Source organism: Rhinatrema bivittatum, chromosome 12 (genome assembly GCF_901001135.1).
Source record: "Rhinatrema bivittatum chromosome 12, aRhiBiv1.1, whole genome shotgun sequence".
Classification (NCBI taxonomy): domain Eukaryota; kingdom Metazoa; phylum Chordata; class Amphibia; order Gymnophiona; family Rhinatrematidae; genus Rhinatrema; species Rhinatrema bivittatum.
The window spans coordinates 34,726,005-34,743,956 of record NC_042626.1 but is presented as its reverse complement, the minus strand read 5'-3'; the positions used below and the strand labels follow the sequence as shown (position 1 = coordinate 34,743,956).

At 40.5% G+C, this 17,952-nt stretch overlaps 1 protein-coding gene across 1 annotated transcript in view; it reads right to left on the bottom strand.

Moving 5' to 3' along the window:
* Window positions 1–499: 499 nt before the first annotated feature.
* The window catches only part of IGSF9B (immunoglobulin superfamily member 9B), a 186,379-nt gene continuing 168,926 nt past the window's right edge, over window positions 500–17,952 (bottom strand). Inside the window, exon 20 of the mRNA XM_029573724.1 lies at window positions 500–9,475. Coding sequence (XP_029429584.1) covers window positions 9,252–9,475 — 224 coding nt within the window. The 3' untranslated portion in view covers window positions 500–9,251. The remainder of the gene's footprint in view (window positions 9,476–17,952) is intronic.

Below are 17,952 nucleotides of genomic sequence, written 5' to 3'. Positions count from 1 at the left end.
TGCAAGTTATGTGAGAGCCCTCTGCTTCCTGTCATTTCTCCTCCCCTCCTGCCTCTTGCAGGAACAGGAGGGGAGGAGCTGGATGCTGGCGTGGACAGAGCACTGAACAGAAAAGTCAGCTGGCTTCCCCAATCCAACCCTTTGCCTCTCTCCTCTGTTCTTCTATCTACAGGGAAACAGGAGAGGAGGAGGAGCCAACGCTAGAGTGGACAGAGGAGCAGGGCACAGGATAGCTACTCTGCTCTCTAATCCACCCCTTCCCAAAGCAGCCTGGGCAAAATGCCAATTAGTTGCCTATTCTAGATATCTGAGTCCTGGATAATGGGGCTTTTTACTGTGTGTGTGTGTGTGTATAATTTTAGATTGGATTAGATCAATAAATAGAATTTAATAATTCTAGGACAGTTCAGTACAAAATGATGAAAAGAACTCAACTTTCCTTTGAGTCTTTCCCCATGACTAGTTATCACGCCTCTCTGTCTTTCGTTTGTTTGTTTGGTTTTTTTTTTTTTGTTTAGACGTATTTCTTGTTTCTATACACCATTATTGTTTACTTACTTGGAACTACCATATGGGTAACTGTTTGAGGTTAATTTTATGCATTGTTTTGCCATTAAAAGGCAATACAGAGTCCTATCCCTTAGAGGTTCTGACCCTCCAAGTGTGATGCAGCTAAGGAATCAAGCCGCACAGATCTATGAGTTACCATGCTGTTGGGCTTAGGGGTTTTAAATATGAGAGAACATATTCTAAATGTTCTCCAAGCTGGGCCGCCTTCCATACACTAATCCCAAGCCTAGAATAAGCTGCAAGGGGGGGGGGGGGGGGAAGAGTGGGGTCCTCAGGTTCACTTCCTGTCTTAGGCTGGATTTTTTTTTTTTTATTCACATGAAATGTATTCTGGAAGTGCCCACTGTAATATGGCACCATGGGAACGAGCAAACAACAGCAAAGGGCCTTAATACATGGGAATCTAGGAACCTGATTATCATAAGAACAAAGATGTAGATCCTGAGCTAAATGCTGTGATGCAAGTCTTAAAGACTGTTGTTGGTGTACAGTGCAAGCATTTGAGGTTTCACACTGATTTGTTCAATTCACTCTATAACTCAAACGTTTCCACCGTTTTTTTTTCTAAATGAATGGAGACTCTCAGCTTCTTCATTATGCCCATGTGTCCTGAACGAGCTGAGACTCCTCCATTTACCTGAATGAACAGACTCGCAAAATGAACCCAACAATACAATATTTTCCCACTTACAAACACCATTTACTCGCTTTTAGCATGATCAGGGAGTCAGCGATTCAAAAGGTTTTCTGTGTTCACTGCCACAGAGATTCTGAATGCCACAATTTAATCATAAGATAGGAAGACAAGACATTATCCAACTGCTACCGCCCCCAACCTCCAAGGGCACCTGAAGCCACTCCCAGTTACAACCGCAAACGAAGTGTAAATGCAAAGATGCATGCCCTCCCCTATGCCCGTCATCCTCAGATATACTGAAAATCCCTGGAACCGTGGGGCATGCATTAGGCGGGTCACTTTCAAACAGCCCACATAGCAGGTGCTTTTAATGTGTGTCCTTTCCCTAAATTTTCAAAGGGCAATCAGGTGGAAACTGCCTTCATACTTTGCACCTGCAGGCACCCGAAGGGGATAAAATAGCAAGTGTCCTTCGGGTGATTTTTCAGTTTACCCACATAAAGGGCTTTGAAATTGCACTTTGTAGAAGTAATCAGCTGAAAATATGCCATCCATTTTCATCCTTGGTGCTCCTGAACTATGACTTTAGTGAACATGTTCTAAGGAAATGAATGAGCCAATTTTCTTCTTTAAAAAAAAAAAAATTAAATTAAATTAAAACAAAACAATCTCAACAACTTTTTACTCATTTCCATCAGACTTTAGATGATTTTTATCCGATGGCACAGAGATAGAAGCCTCTCTCACACTAACTGCGCCAGAAAGAGCACACAAATATGAGGCAACAGTGAACATACAGTAACGAACAAGGCATCATACATGCCTCGTTGTTTGAGACTAGTAATACCTTAGAGTAACATTACTAAGGGCAGTAGCTCTTTACAGAGTTTGGCTGGTGACAGCAGAAGCCAGCTGGCCCTGCGACTCCCTCACCATCCTCACTAACCAGTTACTCTGCTAACTTCCTCTTTTTTTTTTCTTTCTTTTTTTTTTTTTTACAAATGCAACTTTACAACCAAAGCAATGACATCAACACACATTACAGAGCACACATCTGTAGCAGCTCAGTACTGATCCTGTAATTATAGTGTTGCTGAAAGCAGAACTAAGAATGGTACAAAAATAAACCAAACTATATATGACTTTATAGATACCTCTGTCTCTACATATATTATTTCTGTATAGAGAATTTTAAAAGCAACAAAAATACCCTCTCATTTTAGTATTTTAATTAGCTTACTTTGTATTGTCCTCTGATAGCAGCTGCCACCTACTGAAAGATCTGATATCACTAAGCAATTAATTAAATATTTGCTCTCTTTTTAAATAGAAAGTAAATAAACTCTATATGTATCTGTAATTATATGTACAATATATAAATCCATAATTTGTATTATGTATCTATAAATCTTTTATATGGGAATTTCAGACAATACTTCAACTACAGTACTTAGGTGATAAGCAACCCGGTACCAGACTTGTGACTTGAGTAAACTCAACTTACAGCGGATGCTGAACACTCATTTATGGGTCAAAGGTGTCATTCAAGAGTAAACTTTTCCAGTGACTTACATGGAACAGTCACCAGTGTGCTGAATGGTTGTCATGCAGGACCAGATTTACTCCGTGTTTTTCCCCACATACACAAAATGGGAAAACCCTTGAAAAGATCTGGCTCATGATATAAAGTTCTCCAGTGACTGATACTCGCTAATAAGCCCAAGTGATATTCCTTGGAAGAAGCACCTCAAAGTATGGCCATGGAACACTTGCTTTCCAATCCAAGTGTCACCTGAAACAAAATAGTCTTATGAATGGGTTTGGGGTACTCAACAACAGACTGAAGGTATGTCACCAGAAGTCAGCTCTTTCAGTAATATACATAAAGAACACAATGATGGGAATTAGAGTGATCACAAGGAATTAATTCCCAACCTGGAATACTCATTAGGAAACCAGAAGAACGTCAGCCTGTGTAAATTCTGCTTGTAACATACAGAATATTCACCAACAGGCCTAACGGGTGGTTACTCAGCAAACATTCACAAAAGGGAAAAAAAGAATCGCACAAAATGAGCTCAAGCTGCGAAGTGCACTGAACGTTTACGGACAGAAGGCACATAACAAAATAACATGAAGTGAGTTCCTCAAAGAATAGAAATTGAACACTTGATGATGTAACGGCTAACCTGGAGTAAAATCTTAGCCATTAATGCAAAACATGTACCAGCAGGCTGAAGACGTCGTGTTCTGAGTAACTTTGTAGAACAAGACATGGAATAATAAGGAGATGACATTCCCTAATATCTAGAATGAACACCAATAATGGATGTTCACACAATAATAGAAAAAGAAAGATCTTATTTGCACTTGATGAGAACAGCAAACCAAGATTGGCAAGGTGTACACCTTTTCAGGGTATAGTGGAGGGTCGAATGCATTCTTTGAGGGCACTGTAATTCTCCTCTCCAACCTACACCCTGGATTGTAGCTTTCTTTATGTGCATGGGTAAGTCTGCCTTTCTGGGCATAAGTGAGTCAGCAATCCTGGCATAGCATGGAGAGACTTGTGTGCCTGACTTAAACACAGAGAGGTCAAATTACTTGCATGCCTAGACAGACATGGTATTCCCTAAATGCTTCCTGTTGTGTTACAAAAGGAATATAACATCTATATCAGGGATAGGCAACTGCGGTCCTGGAGTACCACAACCAGGTCTGGCTTTTAGGATATCTAAAATGAATATGCATGGGGTATATTTGCATGCACTGCCCCCACTGTATGCAAATATATCTGGTGCATATAAATTGTAAAATGTTCTTAAAACCAGACCTGTTTGTGGCACTTCAGCACTGGCCAGGTAGCTGTTTTTACCCTGTCATTTGAGAAAGGACCCTATTTTAGTGTTTACATAATAAACTGGCTTCCCAGTCTTAAAGTAGCTCTTTGCCTTTTCTAATTTCACACTAATTCCAGGGCTCTTCTCCTCAACCCATGCCTTTCACTACCTTCATAACTCAATGTTGAAACTATCAGGAAGCAGATGAAGAATTGCAGAGGTCACCGAGGCTCAGCATGGGCCTGGAAAACTACTAGGGAGGCAATGCTCTAAGCCAAGTCATGTAGAAAATAGATTTGATTTGCCTAGACTGGAATGCTGTCTTAAATAACCGTAAATGTCCTGTTGCCCATCAAGGTTTCCATTAGTTTGGAGATATTCAGATTTGCTTGGAGAAGAACTTGTGTCTTGCATAAAAACACATCAAAGTAGACCCTTATAGCCCTTCTTGTGGGGTCCATTGGTGTTCACAGGATCATTACTCTTGTTGGTCCTAGAGGTAATTTTATTTACTATTCAATGCAGCTTACAAGTACTAATCGTGAAAAAAGTATGCAATTAATTAGTTGTCAGTCTGAGGTTTTTCACATCCATTTACATCCCTTCTTCTTTATTTCAAAAAGGGTATACTAGATCACACATCCAATTATCAACTGCTTTGCAATGCTGTTTAAGCCCCTAAAAGATCAAAATCATGTTATGTAGCAAGACTTCTAGCCTAGGGCTTTGGTAGGTAACCTTCTTGTGCCAGTCAGGTTTATGACCGAAAATGGCACTTTCAGAACCAAATTTGTAAGGAATACCACTTTCAAAATGGGCCACAAGAGAATCTGTAATGGTGATAGCAGTTTCTTGTCATTGGTATTATAGGCAAGTATAAAAAATAGGTTAGCATTTTTCTGATTTATCCTTCTTCACAAAAGGAAACCTTCTTTTGTTTATCAAAGTGCATGAGGAAACCATTGACTGATTAGATGGCTGGTCTCAGTTCTGCTCTACGAATGACAGATTTTTTCAGATACATTTAGTGGATGAAGCCCACTCATGAGCATAAGAGGATCTCCATAAAGCACCAATAAAAAAGTCAATAATGTCCACTTTACATGTACCCACATGTATTTCGGTGCTAGCCATTGTTAAACATGCCTGTAATATGCACCATCACAAAGGTGTCATGTAATATACATCATGAGCAGACAGTCTGCAGAGATGTTTCTTTTTCTGCATCTTCAAGTAGTTCTTATTTCTCCTGGTTGAGCAGTTCTATTGCAGTATCTATCCACTGAAGTTATTTCTGCTGCAAGGATTTAAAGCTCTTCCACCATCTTGGAACAGGAAATGACATCACAGGGGAAAAGTTATCTGTGAGAAATCAATGTAGCACTAAAGTAAGACTTTAATTCCCTATTGTCAACTGTGAGAAAGCTAATAGTGTAGTCCCAGAGGATAGTAGCCATAGGGATAAATGAATAGTGTAGTTATTCAAGAAGCTAAAGTATCATAGAAGCCATTCAATAGGTCTTCTGCACCTTAAAGAAATAAAAGTAATCTCTTTGAATGATACTATTGTAGATGCCCAATCAGCGGATTTTCCAAACTTACCACTTAGCCATCAAGCGACAGAAAATACTGTCGATACTAGTGCAAACATATGAGCACCTTATCAAGTTTTGAGGAATCCAACCTAAGGTTAAAAATATTTTGCATTGATTTACCATCTTGCAGCCAGACAAAATCCCAATGCATACTACATGCTTTACAATCCACAGACATACAATCAACTCTAGGATGACCAAGTAACACTAATCCACAGGTGTTTACAAAAGACAACCAGGAAGAAGGAAGAAACATTACTACCCAGCTACCATTAGGCACAGGAAGTTACTGCAACATGACTTGTTCTAAGTCTCACGTATTTAGTAGCAGCTTAGAACTTAGGAGCCTAGGCTTTCGGTTCTGTGCACTAGATCACTCCTCCCTAGAGTTAAAAGAAACCTTAGCATATCTTCAACAGCCTCACGAACATTTTAAAGACAAACAGTATCCTGCTTAACTACAGCAGCCTCTGCCCTCCTCTCTGAAACACAAATCCCCCTACTATACCTCCACAACCTCTCCTAACATCCTTCACTCCCAGCACTTCCAAACAGCCATGCAAACACTCAACATAGGACCTTGGAAATTCACATGTGCCAAAAAATAGAATGTCTCATCTCGTTCTTTAAACATTCCTTTTGTGGTTATTACCGGTACTTGAAGAAAGGAATGTATAAAATCTTTGTGATGTCATGTTTGCCTGGTGTGGGAGATTAAATTCAGGCAGTAGTATTTCCTTATTTTTCAATTTTCACTTTACAAAAATGAATTTGCTTTTAAAGTAGAAGGGACTTATACCTTCTACTAAGTCAGTCTTCTTTCATAGCACCTATAATGACTAAAACTAAAAAGAATCCCCTATAATATATATTCCAAATAATTAAAGATAAATACTCTGCTCTTAGTACTGCTCGTACTACTTTTTCCTGTGTTCTCTGTTTTCCTACTTGTCTTCTGAAAACATTTGGGAACATTGTTAAGGAGCAGGCAATGGGGAGCAAGCGTGTGCCTTGCCAATGAATGTTAGGCCGAAAGCAAAAAAAAAGAGACCTGGATGAACTTCTGCATTTTAGCCATGTGAATCCAGCAATGGGCCTAAGTTCCTCCATTATTTTATAATATAGAACAGTTTACTGCTTCCAAGCAAGAGCAACAGCTGCTATTATTATTCTTGACCTGTAAGTAAGTGGGGGTTAATTCAAACCAGATCTGGAAACTGTACTAAAATAGGAGTTCCAGGAAAAGGAAAAGGAAACGAGAGAACAGATTTTAAACTCATAAATCTGGCCACCAGCACTCAGCAGCTAAAGGAGCCACTGCATTCTCTGCTGTTCTTTACTGCCTGGTGTTCCCCTCCCATTTACAGCACGTCATATTTCTACATATTTGTCAATAAATGGTAACGCGTGATATTGGGAAACAAATAGAAAGCAGATAGATTACTTACAAAGTCACTTACAGAGGGAAAGTTTAACATGATAATTTCTCCTTTTAGAAGCTCAAAACCATCCAGTACTCTGTGGGATCATGGGATCCAAAGCTACCTCTTCACCAAGGAGCAGACTAGTTAGGGGCATCCCTACACTTTATCACTCTCTTAGTGGTTATAAACCACGGGTTCTGGGGTTTATTGGCACATGGGCAACTACACTATGTTCGCACCAAACTACTATTCCTGATCTGTAGTCAGGTGACAGGTTGCTCCTTATTTGGTTGCTCAACAGATTCAATAACGTCCTCAAAACTTTTCATAACTGGCCTTATTGAGCAGTGAAGAAACAGAGAAGTCACCTGCCATGGCCAACAGCAGGAGCTGGTGGCATGGAGCCTAGATGAGGCAAAACACTGTTTAAGCATACAGTCCTATGCTAAAAAAAAACAAAACAAAACAAAAAAAAAAGGATGACTCTGGTAAGTTTGCTTCAGTAAAATCTAAAAAGATTATGGACAAAAGTAGCAACAGTGAAAATACTATATTTAAAAAACACTTGATTTTTACTTGAGTGAGGTGACACATCATAGGACAAAAGACTTCAGGTCAGGTCACATCAACTGCTGCACTGGGAAGGAATGTCTTGGAACGTCAGCTGCTAAATTACACCTTAACCTTAGCGCCTATACTAGAGGACTTCCATTTTCACACCGTCACAAAATAGGATGTTCAGCCCATCATAGCAGTATAGTAAGCCACTGGATTTAGGGTTCCCAAAAATATGTGGGAAACCATAATATGTTATCCCCCAAATCCCTCCAAAATGGCAGAATCCAAACACAATGTCCATTCCACTTCCAGGCCAATGTTATGGAAGAAACCTACTGTACTATGAACAGCAATATTTGCTTTACAGAAACAGCTTATTCCAAATATTAGTTCAAATGAAAATTAATTCTAGACTGGTGGATTTTACCGCTCCTAAAATCAACATACTAAGTACATCAACAATTCTTTTGTGCAGGAAAGAGGGAGCAGTCCAAACTGGTGGGAGAGAAGAAAAGAAATTGTGTGGGATAATATGGAAGAAGGAGACAGGGAAGCAGTTAATGATTCTGAAAGAAGGGGAGAAACAAAGGGGTGGTGAAAAACGGGGAATAGTGCCGATGGAAGAAACTACAGATGGTTGGGACAAGAGGTGTATAAAGAGATATTGGGGAAAAAAAAGACCGTGGCAGAGCTTGCTGGAGGATGAACATGAAGGAAGCAGGAGACATAGGGAGCACGGACAGGTACAAAGCATTGATATATTACTGAAGGATCCCATCGCCAATCAAGTTTCCCAGCTGTAACCATTATGTGGCATACCCCAGTCAGTTGCTCATACTATATCACTTAATGCTGAGGGCACACGACAAGGTTAGAGGTATTTGGAACTGGTTACCGCTGAAGTCCAACTGAAGGACTTGCCTACAGCCTCTTCTGGCAACTTCCACTAAATATACAAAAACATCTGAGGAAATACTCATGGTGCATCTTAATTCCATGAACTGACCACATGGGCTGAAAATGTGTAGGAATTGGGTGCATCAGTTGTCTTGCTTGGAAAAGCACCAAAATATCATTGAGAAGAGCTACCTAAAACTAGATGTACCTATTGATCACTGGTAATCTAAACACAAAAATATAGTTCCAGAAATGAGGTCATTACTGCAAATCAATCCCTTCTTTGGGGTTCAGCAAACTGAAACCCAGGATTTCAACCAACTAACATTGTTAGTTTCTTACAGAGTTATTAGGATCAAAATGTACCCTGCCTTCTCCTATGCTATAAAAGTGAACAAACCCCTTACTATGTGAAGGAAAATTACTACAAGTTTTGTTTTCAGTTTCACCATCAACAAATCAAGTGGAAGTCCATTTCCAATCATTGCAATGGAGATAATGATCTCGTCTAATAGATGCAGGACACAGAGTCAGTCTCTTCCATGTAATGCAAAACATAAAATAAGCATTTCTCCTTTTCAAAATAGCACATCACGTCAATTGGCATCAGGACCTAATTAGGTATTTAGGAAGATGCTGAAAACTACAATGACTCCTTGTTTAAGGGGCATAGGCTTCCCAACAACCTAAGTCCCAGCACCAGCAGGCAAAATTTTTCTTCATCTTAGTGCTACAACAATGTGGCACGTCCGCTAGGGTCATCATGGTCCATGCTGGTCAGAATGGCCTTCTGGTCCTCAGCAAGTGGCCGGTGACAGAGGTCATCCTTCAGTGCGGAGAGGCGAGCAAATGGGTCCTGACGGGAGTGTCTTTTCTTCTTGCGGAGGCAGACAGCTTCTTCAGGCCACAGTACCTGAGAGTTAGGAAGTTGCTGAACCTGGGAGGCAGAATCGTCTGAGGAGAGAGAAAGGAGATGGAAGAAAGAAGGAAGGCGAGAAGATGGGAGGGAAAGGGAGAAAGAAGAGGAAACACAAATCAAACAGTTCAGACATAAAGCTGAAGGAAATCTGTTTTGCTAGTAATACAATACTACATGTTTATAAATTATGAAATTTGTCTTCCCTAGATTTTGAGAGAGATAGACATTAGAGACAGTGATTCCTAGAAATATTCACGAGTCAATCCATAGAGCAGCCCCTGTAAGAAAGTCTTATGTCCAACTCCAAAATGGTCCCAGTCAATGGCAAAATTTTATAAGCTCTCTTGTAAACACTGTTATTTTATAGCATTTCCAGATATTCTGGTCCTGAACACAATGCATCCTAAACTTTTCTACAGGAATGCATGCACGCCTCATGCATGCAGCATGTGGTATACATGCTGTGTGAATAAGGCAGATGCACATATGCAGGGGGAGGGGAGGGATGAGCATGACAGCACCAGAAGCAATCTTCCCATGGCATGCTGTATTCCTCCTCATGCACTGCAACACAGAACATGGCACATTCTGCAAAACTCCTTCAGAACCCGCAGAAGAAGTGTGTGTGTGTGTGTGTGGCACATCCTGTCTCAATCCAAAACTATCATTAATATTTACTAAAAACATATTAAATATGTATTTTGGTCTCAGTATTCAAAGTCTTATCCGGCTAACTCACATGGGATATACAGCAGCATGGCCCGTATTTGGCGCCACTGAGCCGGATAAGTTCTAAGGCAGTCTAACTTATCTGATTAACTTAATCAGATAAGTACGAATATCGCTACTTATCTGGTTAAGTTAGACGGATAAGTAGCTCCACCCCGATCTCCTACTGCCTGCCCACAACTCATCTGGCTAGCTGCCTGGCAGGACTTATGCAGCTACATGGGAGCCACTGAACATAGCCAGATATTCTGCAACCGTCACTTAGCTGGATAAGTCTGACTTATCCAGCTAAATAACGTTTCAATATTGGCTCATGTTTATTTATTAAAACACTTATAGGCAGCATTATCCACAGTTCTTATATCATAACATGCAAAGATACAATAAGATGACAAAATCTATGAAATCCTTTAAAATGACTGATTTGGGCAAATTATAGTAATCACTAAAGACCACTGATCTGCACATCAGAAGGATCTCAAAATATCTTCATGAAGAAAACTCAGTAATAAACATTAAGCTATTAGTTTAGAGAACAGTATTCACCGAACATGCAAAGTGTGCTTTTCAACATCTACGACTTCATTTCCAACAGTTTTGATATAAACAATGGACAGTAGAAATCCTTTTCAAATGAAAGGCCATATTAGCATAGTTTGCACTTGGATTGTGAGGGTTCGAAATGCAATCATTTCTTTAAGAGGAGCTTTATTCCATAGACATATTGTCCTTTGGTTTAGCAGTGTCTTGAATGGCTTCTGTCTTTTTGTGCAAGAATCTTGTACACAGAAGTTCCTGAGTACCTACCAGTCAGTTATGAAGCTTGCTAGACTTACTTGCATGTTGAATGCAATTTGCAATTCAAAAACTTGGCAAAACATGGCATAGAGTGAAAGCCTGCTTGACAAATGTATTGTCATTTTTCCCCCAAAGCACTATCCAGCTTTTAATAAGGTAAATATGTATTCTCCGCATAAACAGATTTTACAGCAAGACGTTTGGCAAATCAGATTATACAAGATACTCTGGCAATCTCACAGGGATAAACAACAGCTCTAGCTCTTGTATCTTTAATATCCACATATTAGTCAGACCCTCAGCATACTGTAACATTTCACCCAAAATGTCACAGCAGGATCACAGGGTCCTTTTACGCCATGCAAGAACACTGATCTCTTACAGAAAGAAGTTGGTTCCTTATTGTGTAAGCATCACCACTTTTTAAGAACAACCAAAACTGGGAAATCTCTAAGAACCGAAGAACTGCCATGCTGGGCCAGACCAAAGGTCTATCAAGCCCAGCAGCCTGGCTCCGACAATGGCCAATCCAGGTCACAAGTACCCCACAGGATCCAAAAGTCTTCTTCTTCATAACTGGAGCCCCCAGTTTCCTGTGGCAGACGTTTCAAAATTCTGTGGCAAATTTCCTTAATTTTGCATATATTTGCAATTCAAATGTTATTTTTTTTTCTTTCTAAAAATAAACTTGTTTTCTGACATTTGTTTGATTCTTTAGAGGAAAAGGAACTTAGTGGGGCCGGAGAGCACGGAGGGGAAGGGATCTGAGAATTGGAAGAGAGAATATCTTGGAAGAAGGAAAGGGGAACTCAGAGGAGAGAAACAGAATCTTAGGTGGGGGGTAGAGGGATAAGAGGTAGAGGAGGATAGAAGCACAGGGAGGATTGAGAAGAGGGATCAGGAATGTGGAGGAGGAGGTGGCGACTATTGGGGATGGGGCTGGAAGAGAAGGAGGGAAGATTGGGATGAAGAACAGCGAGAGGACAGAGGAAGGACTGGGGGTGGGGGTTAAAAACGAAAAAGGAAGGAAGACTGGGATGGGGCTGGAGAAGAAAGGAAGCCACGGTCCCTACACTCACTGCCCCATCCCCCCTCTCATCCTCCAAAGCCCCTTTGATCCCTCCACATCCTAGTACCCACTCCAATCTCCTCCCTCCATTTGAACCCACCATGATCCTCTTATTCACACTCCATCCCCCATGATCCCCTCACTCTCTTTGTTCCCCTCACTCACTCTTTTGTTTCTTGCCTCCCTGCAATCTTCTCACTCTCCTTCGTTCCTGCTGCACCCCCCCCCCAAGCAGGATCCCCTAGCTCAACCTCCTTTGCTCCCTGCCTCCATGATCCTGACACGTACTCTTCCACCCCACAATCCCCAGACCTTTACTTCTGCTGGCCCCCCAACCACGATCCCCTCACTCAATCTCCTTTGCTTCCTGCCCCCCATGATCCTCACACTCACTCTTCTTCACTCTTGCTGCCCCGATCCCCTCACTCACCCTCCTTTGCTCCCTCCCCCTCACAAAATTCTCTCACTCATTCTCCTTCATTCCTGCTGGACCTCGATCCCTTCATTCCCGTGCCCCCTCCCACCAATCCCCCCCTCACTCACCCGTCTTATCTGGAAATAAACAGCAGACTTGCTTGCAGTACCTTGGGCCAAGTCCCCCACCTCCTCCTCTTCTGCCGACTCTGAGTCACACTTTTAACCACGTGGTTCAATGCACAACTCACTCAGACGAGGAGGATAGGGCACAAGGCACTGCAAGGCTGCCATCCTACTATTTCCAGATAAGGCAGGTGGAGTGAGAGGATCGGGGAGGGTAGAGGGGAGAGCTGGCAAGGAAGCAATGGACCATCCTATTGCCAGCAATGCATTTTTCTTACAAGGATGAGAGAGGGGCCGGAAGAGGAACAATGCACTGTCCCACTGACATCAATTCATCTTTCTTCAGACCCCAGTCTCCACAGCACTAGCCAGGATTGGCTAGTGCTGTGGGAAAAGCCAAATTCTGCAGTCCTTACCGCAGCATCGCAGGAGAGCAGGGGCCCGGTGTATTATCATTAATAAGCAGTGGTTTTCCCAAGTCTACATGCTAATAATGGTTTACGGATCTTTTTCCTCCAGAAATGTGTCCATACTCTTTTTAAACCCAGCTACACTAACTGCTCTCAACACATCTCCTCTGGCAACAAATTCCATAGTTTAATTGTGCATTGAATGAAAAAATACTTTCTCTATTAGTTTCATGGAAATTCGCCTAGTTCTAGTTGAAAGGGTAAATAACCATTCCCTGTTTACCCGATCCACCCATGCATGATTTTGTAGACTATCACATCTCCTTCCACCCCTCTCTTCTCCAGGCAGAAGAGCCCTAACCTGTTTAGCCTATTCTCATAAGGGAGCTATTCCATCTCTTTTATCATGTTGGTTGCCCTTTTCTGTATCTTTTCTAGTTATGATATATCTTTTTTGAGATGGGAGGACCAGAACTGCATATAGTACTTAAGGTGTGGTTGTACCATGAATCAATATAGAGACATTATGGTATACTCTGTTTTGTTTTCAATTCCATTCCTAAAAATATCTAACCTTCTGTTTGCTTTTTTGACTGCTGCCACATACTGGACTTAGGATTTGAAAACATTGTCCACAATCGCTCCAAGATCCTTTTCCTGGGTGGTGACACCTAATATGGAACTCAGAATCATGTACCTATTGTTTGGATTATTCTTTTCTATATGCATCAGTTTGCACTTATCCACATTAAATTTCGTCTGCCATTTGGATGCCTAATCCCCACAAGGTCTTCTTGAAATTCCTCATAATCACCTGTGAATCTGATCACCTCACTGATCACTCCCTTTTTTCCAGATCATTTATAAATAAAGCACTGGTCCCAGTACAGATTCCCGGAGTACCCCACTATTTACCTTTCTCCATTGAGAGAAATGATCATTCAACCCTACTCTCTATTTTTTAGCCAGTTACCAATCCATAATAGGACATTGCCTCCTATCCCATGACTTTTTAAATTTTATGATGAGTCTTTCATGAGGGTCTTTGAAAATCCTTCTGAAAATCCAGATGCACTATATCATCCTTGTCCACATGTGTGTTAGCCCCTTCAAAAGCATTTACGAGGTTTGTAAGACAAGACTTTCTTTTGCTACATCCATGTTGGCTCTGCCCATTAGTCTGTGTCTATCCAGATGATTAGTAATTTTGTTTCACAGAATAGCTTCTACCATTTTGCTGGGTAGCGACATTAGGCTCACCGGTCTGTAGTTACCTGGATCATCTTTGCAGCCCTTTTTAAAAATGGGCCACCGTCCAAACTTCAGTTAGCACAGATGATTGGAATGAGAAGTTAGAGATTAGTTATAAGTCTACAGTTTCCTTTTTTAATTCTTTCAGAACCCCGGGGGTTATACGATATGGTCCTGGTAATTTTGTCAGTTTACTCTATTACAACTTCCAGGTTCATTCATCATTGATTCAGCTCTTCTGAATCATCACCCTCAAAAAATGATACCAGTTTAGGTAGCTCATTGATATGCTCCTGAGTAAAGGCTGAATGAAGCAAAGGATTCATAGGTTTTTTTTACTATGGCCTTGTCTTCCCTGAATGCTTCTTTTACCCTTCATCATCTAGCAGTCCAACTGACTAATTCCCTGGCTTTTTGCTTTGAATATAATTGATTAAGTTTTTATTTCAAGTTTTTGCCTCTCTGGCACATTTCTTTTCAAATTCTCTTTTGCTCTGACTTACTTGCCAGTGCTTATGATCTTTCCTATTTTCTTCATTTGGATCCAACTTCAAGCTTTTGAAAGAGGCTTTAATAGCTTATTTCACTTTACAATTTAACCATGCCACAGCCTACCTTTTTTAATTCATAGAATACATCTAGTCTGGGTTTCCAAGATGGTATTTTTAAATAGAGTCCATGCCGCATGCACACTTTTAACCTTTGAAACTGTTTCTTTTAGTTTTTTTCTAACTAGTTTCCTCTTTTTATCATAGTCTCCCTTTTTAAAGTTAAATGCTACTACTGAGTTTTCTTTAATATCCTCCCTTCAGTGATTATGTTACATTTGTTTACATTATGATCACTATTGCCAAGTGGTCCCAACACTATTATCTCTTGCACCAGGTCCTGCATCACAATAAGGATTAGATCTCACTGGTTCCAGAATCAGCTACTCCATGAAGCAGTCATTTATGGCATCAAGAAACTCAACCTCTCTACCATGTCTCGCTGATATATTTACCCAGTCAGTATTGGGGTAATTGAAATCTCTCATTATTAATGTGTAGCCTAATTTGTTAGCTTTCCGAATTGCTGTTCACTGTCTGTCTCTTCATTTTGGTCTGGCGGTCAGTAGTATACCCCCACTACTATACTCTTCCCCATCACATATGCAATTTCTATCCATAGAGATTCTACAGTGCATTTTGTCTCCTGCATAACTTTTATACTGTTTGATTCTATGCCATCCTTATGATATGGTGCCACTCTTCCACCAATTTAACCTGTTCTATCACTCCATTATAATTTATATGCTGGTATTACAGTGCTCCATTAGTTATCCTCCTACTATGCCTCTGCGATGCATCTTAAGATTATATCTTCGTTCAGTGCCATACATTTCAACTCTCCAATCTTATTTTTTAGAATTCTGGTATTTTCATACAAACAATTCAAAGTATGTTTTTTAGTTATATTAACAACCTGCTTAGCAGTCAAAATGGGCTGTTTGGAATCACTTATCTCTGAACCCTTTATTTAAATGCGCCTGGATTACTTCTGCCTCTATCACAACCTCTCTATTGGAATATTCTAATGTCAGTGAAAACCAAAACAGACGTTGCTCTTTATCCACTGTACTACGAATTAAGTAACTTCAAAAAAGCGTTGTATCACAATGTTTATGTTTGACTGTTATCAGTGTTTAAGCTATAATATTTTTGCATCACATTTATATATTGATTAGGGACCTTCATAACATCCATGGTGCTGCAAGTTGATACTTGTGTTTATGCACCTATGTGGATCATTTTTAATCATTGGTCCAATAGTCCACTGCTCATTCAAGAATATTTCAAAACTTTTTTGACGTTTTTATATTTTCTTAAAACACAAATAGGTTACTTCCCTGTTTTTGCTTAACCGTAACAACTTATTACATTTTGATAGCTTTCATCCAGCTAATTTTAAAACCAACTTACCAGTTGGCCAATTTCTTCACCTGAGGAGGCTCTGTACCGATCGCAATAATTTAAAAATCAAGCCAAAGTAATGGCTAATCGCTTTTTACAACAAACAGCATATCATAGAGCCTTGTACTCTAACAGAGACTATTTATTTTTACCAAAAGTACCACCGGGACAGGATTTGAACCCAAAGACTGTGGTATTGAGACATACACTGATGTCAGCCTCTATCAGTAGAGCTATCAGGCAACATTGGGAAGTCCTTCAACGAATCCATCCCTTATTCAACCAACCATTAAGGATTGCATACTGAAGAGACAGGAACATTAGGGACTATGTAGTCCATACCAGTTGTTATAATCCCAGTGATCAGTCTAAGCCTGTGAAATCATGCACTAAGTGTATGTGCTGCCCCCTCAAAACTACCCTAAACACCATTACTACAGCCACGGGTAAAGTGTTGACTTTACCGGAGTTTACATGTCATTCTACCTTTGTTGTGTATGCCATTTTCTGCCCATGCCTCCTAACATACGTGGGCATGACACGCCAAATCAGGATTCGCCTAACTGAGCACAAGTGCTGCCTTAATACAGGCAGGCTTGAGGAACCCTTGGTTGCACACTTCAAAGAACACAATCATGAATTCAAGGATATCAAGTGGACAATCCTGGAGGTAGTTAAACAACATTGGTGAGGAGGAGATAGAATAACGCGGCTCAGACAATGTGAACAAAAGTGGATTTTCCTGTTGAAATCAGTAACCCCGGGTGGACTCAATAAAGAAATTGAATGGCATCATTTTGTCTGATTTCCCAGTAAAATCATGATTAATCACCAACATCAGGGCCACTCCAAATCTTCACTTAAACCATGGTACACCCCTGAACTGACAGCTCTAAAACGCACCCTCAGGAAATTGGAAAAAGATTGGTGTAACAACCCCTCCCTCACAAAAAGAAATACTTACAGAGCAACTCTACCTATCTTTTGTGAGCAAACCCTCAACGCAAAAAAATTACCATGCAAAAAAAATACATGGCCTGCAATTTAATGCAAACGCTCTCTTCACGTATGTAACACAAATGACTAAAACCAATACCACTCCCACCTGTAATAAAGATGCCCAAACCAAAAGTGAGAACTTAGCTAAATACTTTCACGAGAAAATAGTTAAAATCATGGCACGGTTCCCTGGCAATAATCCCCTGACCGAAACCATCCCACATGATTCCTCTGCTATATTTAATGCCTTTGAACCCACCACGTCCCTAGAGATTCAAAATACCATTAAAAAAATGAAACCTGCCACACATCCAAGTGACACCATACCCACCAAACATCTTCTCTCCATCCCTGAAATCATAGCTCCTTCAATTGCTAAAATTATCAATTGCTCACTAGCTTCCAGAGAAATCCCTAATACGCTTAAACAAGCTATCATCAGACCTATTCTAAAAAAGCCCAAAGCTGATGCCTCTGACCTAACCAATTACCGACCTATTTCCAACCTTCCCTTCATAGCAAAAATCCTTGAAAAAAAATTGTAAACATGCAGCTCACTGAACACCTGGAAAAATTTGAAATTCTCTCATCATTGCAACATGGTTTTCGTAAATGTATGAGCACCGAAACTCTGCTCATCTCTCTTATCAATACCATACTTACTGGGTTCAACAAAGGTCGATCCTTCCTACTAGCCATGCTTGACATTTCTGCGGCCTTCGATACTATTAATCACAACATTCTCATTACACGGCTCAAGGAAA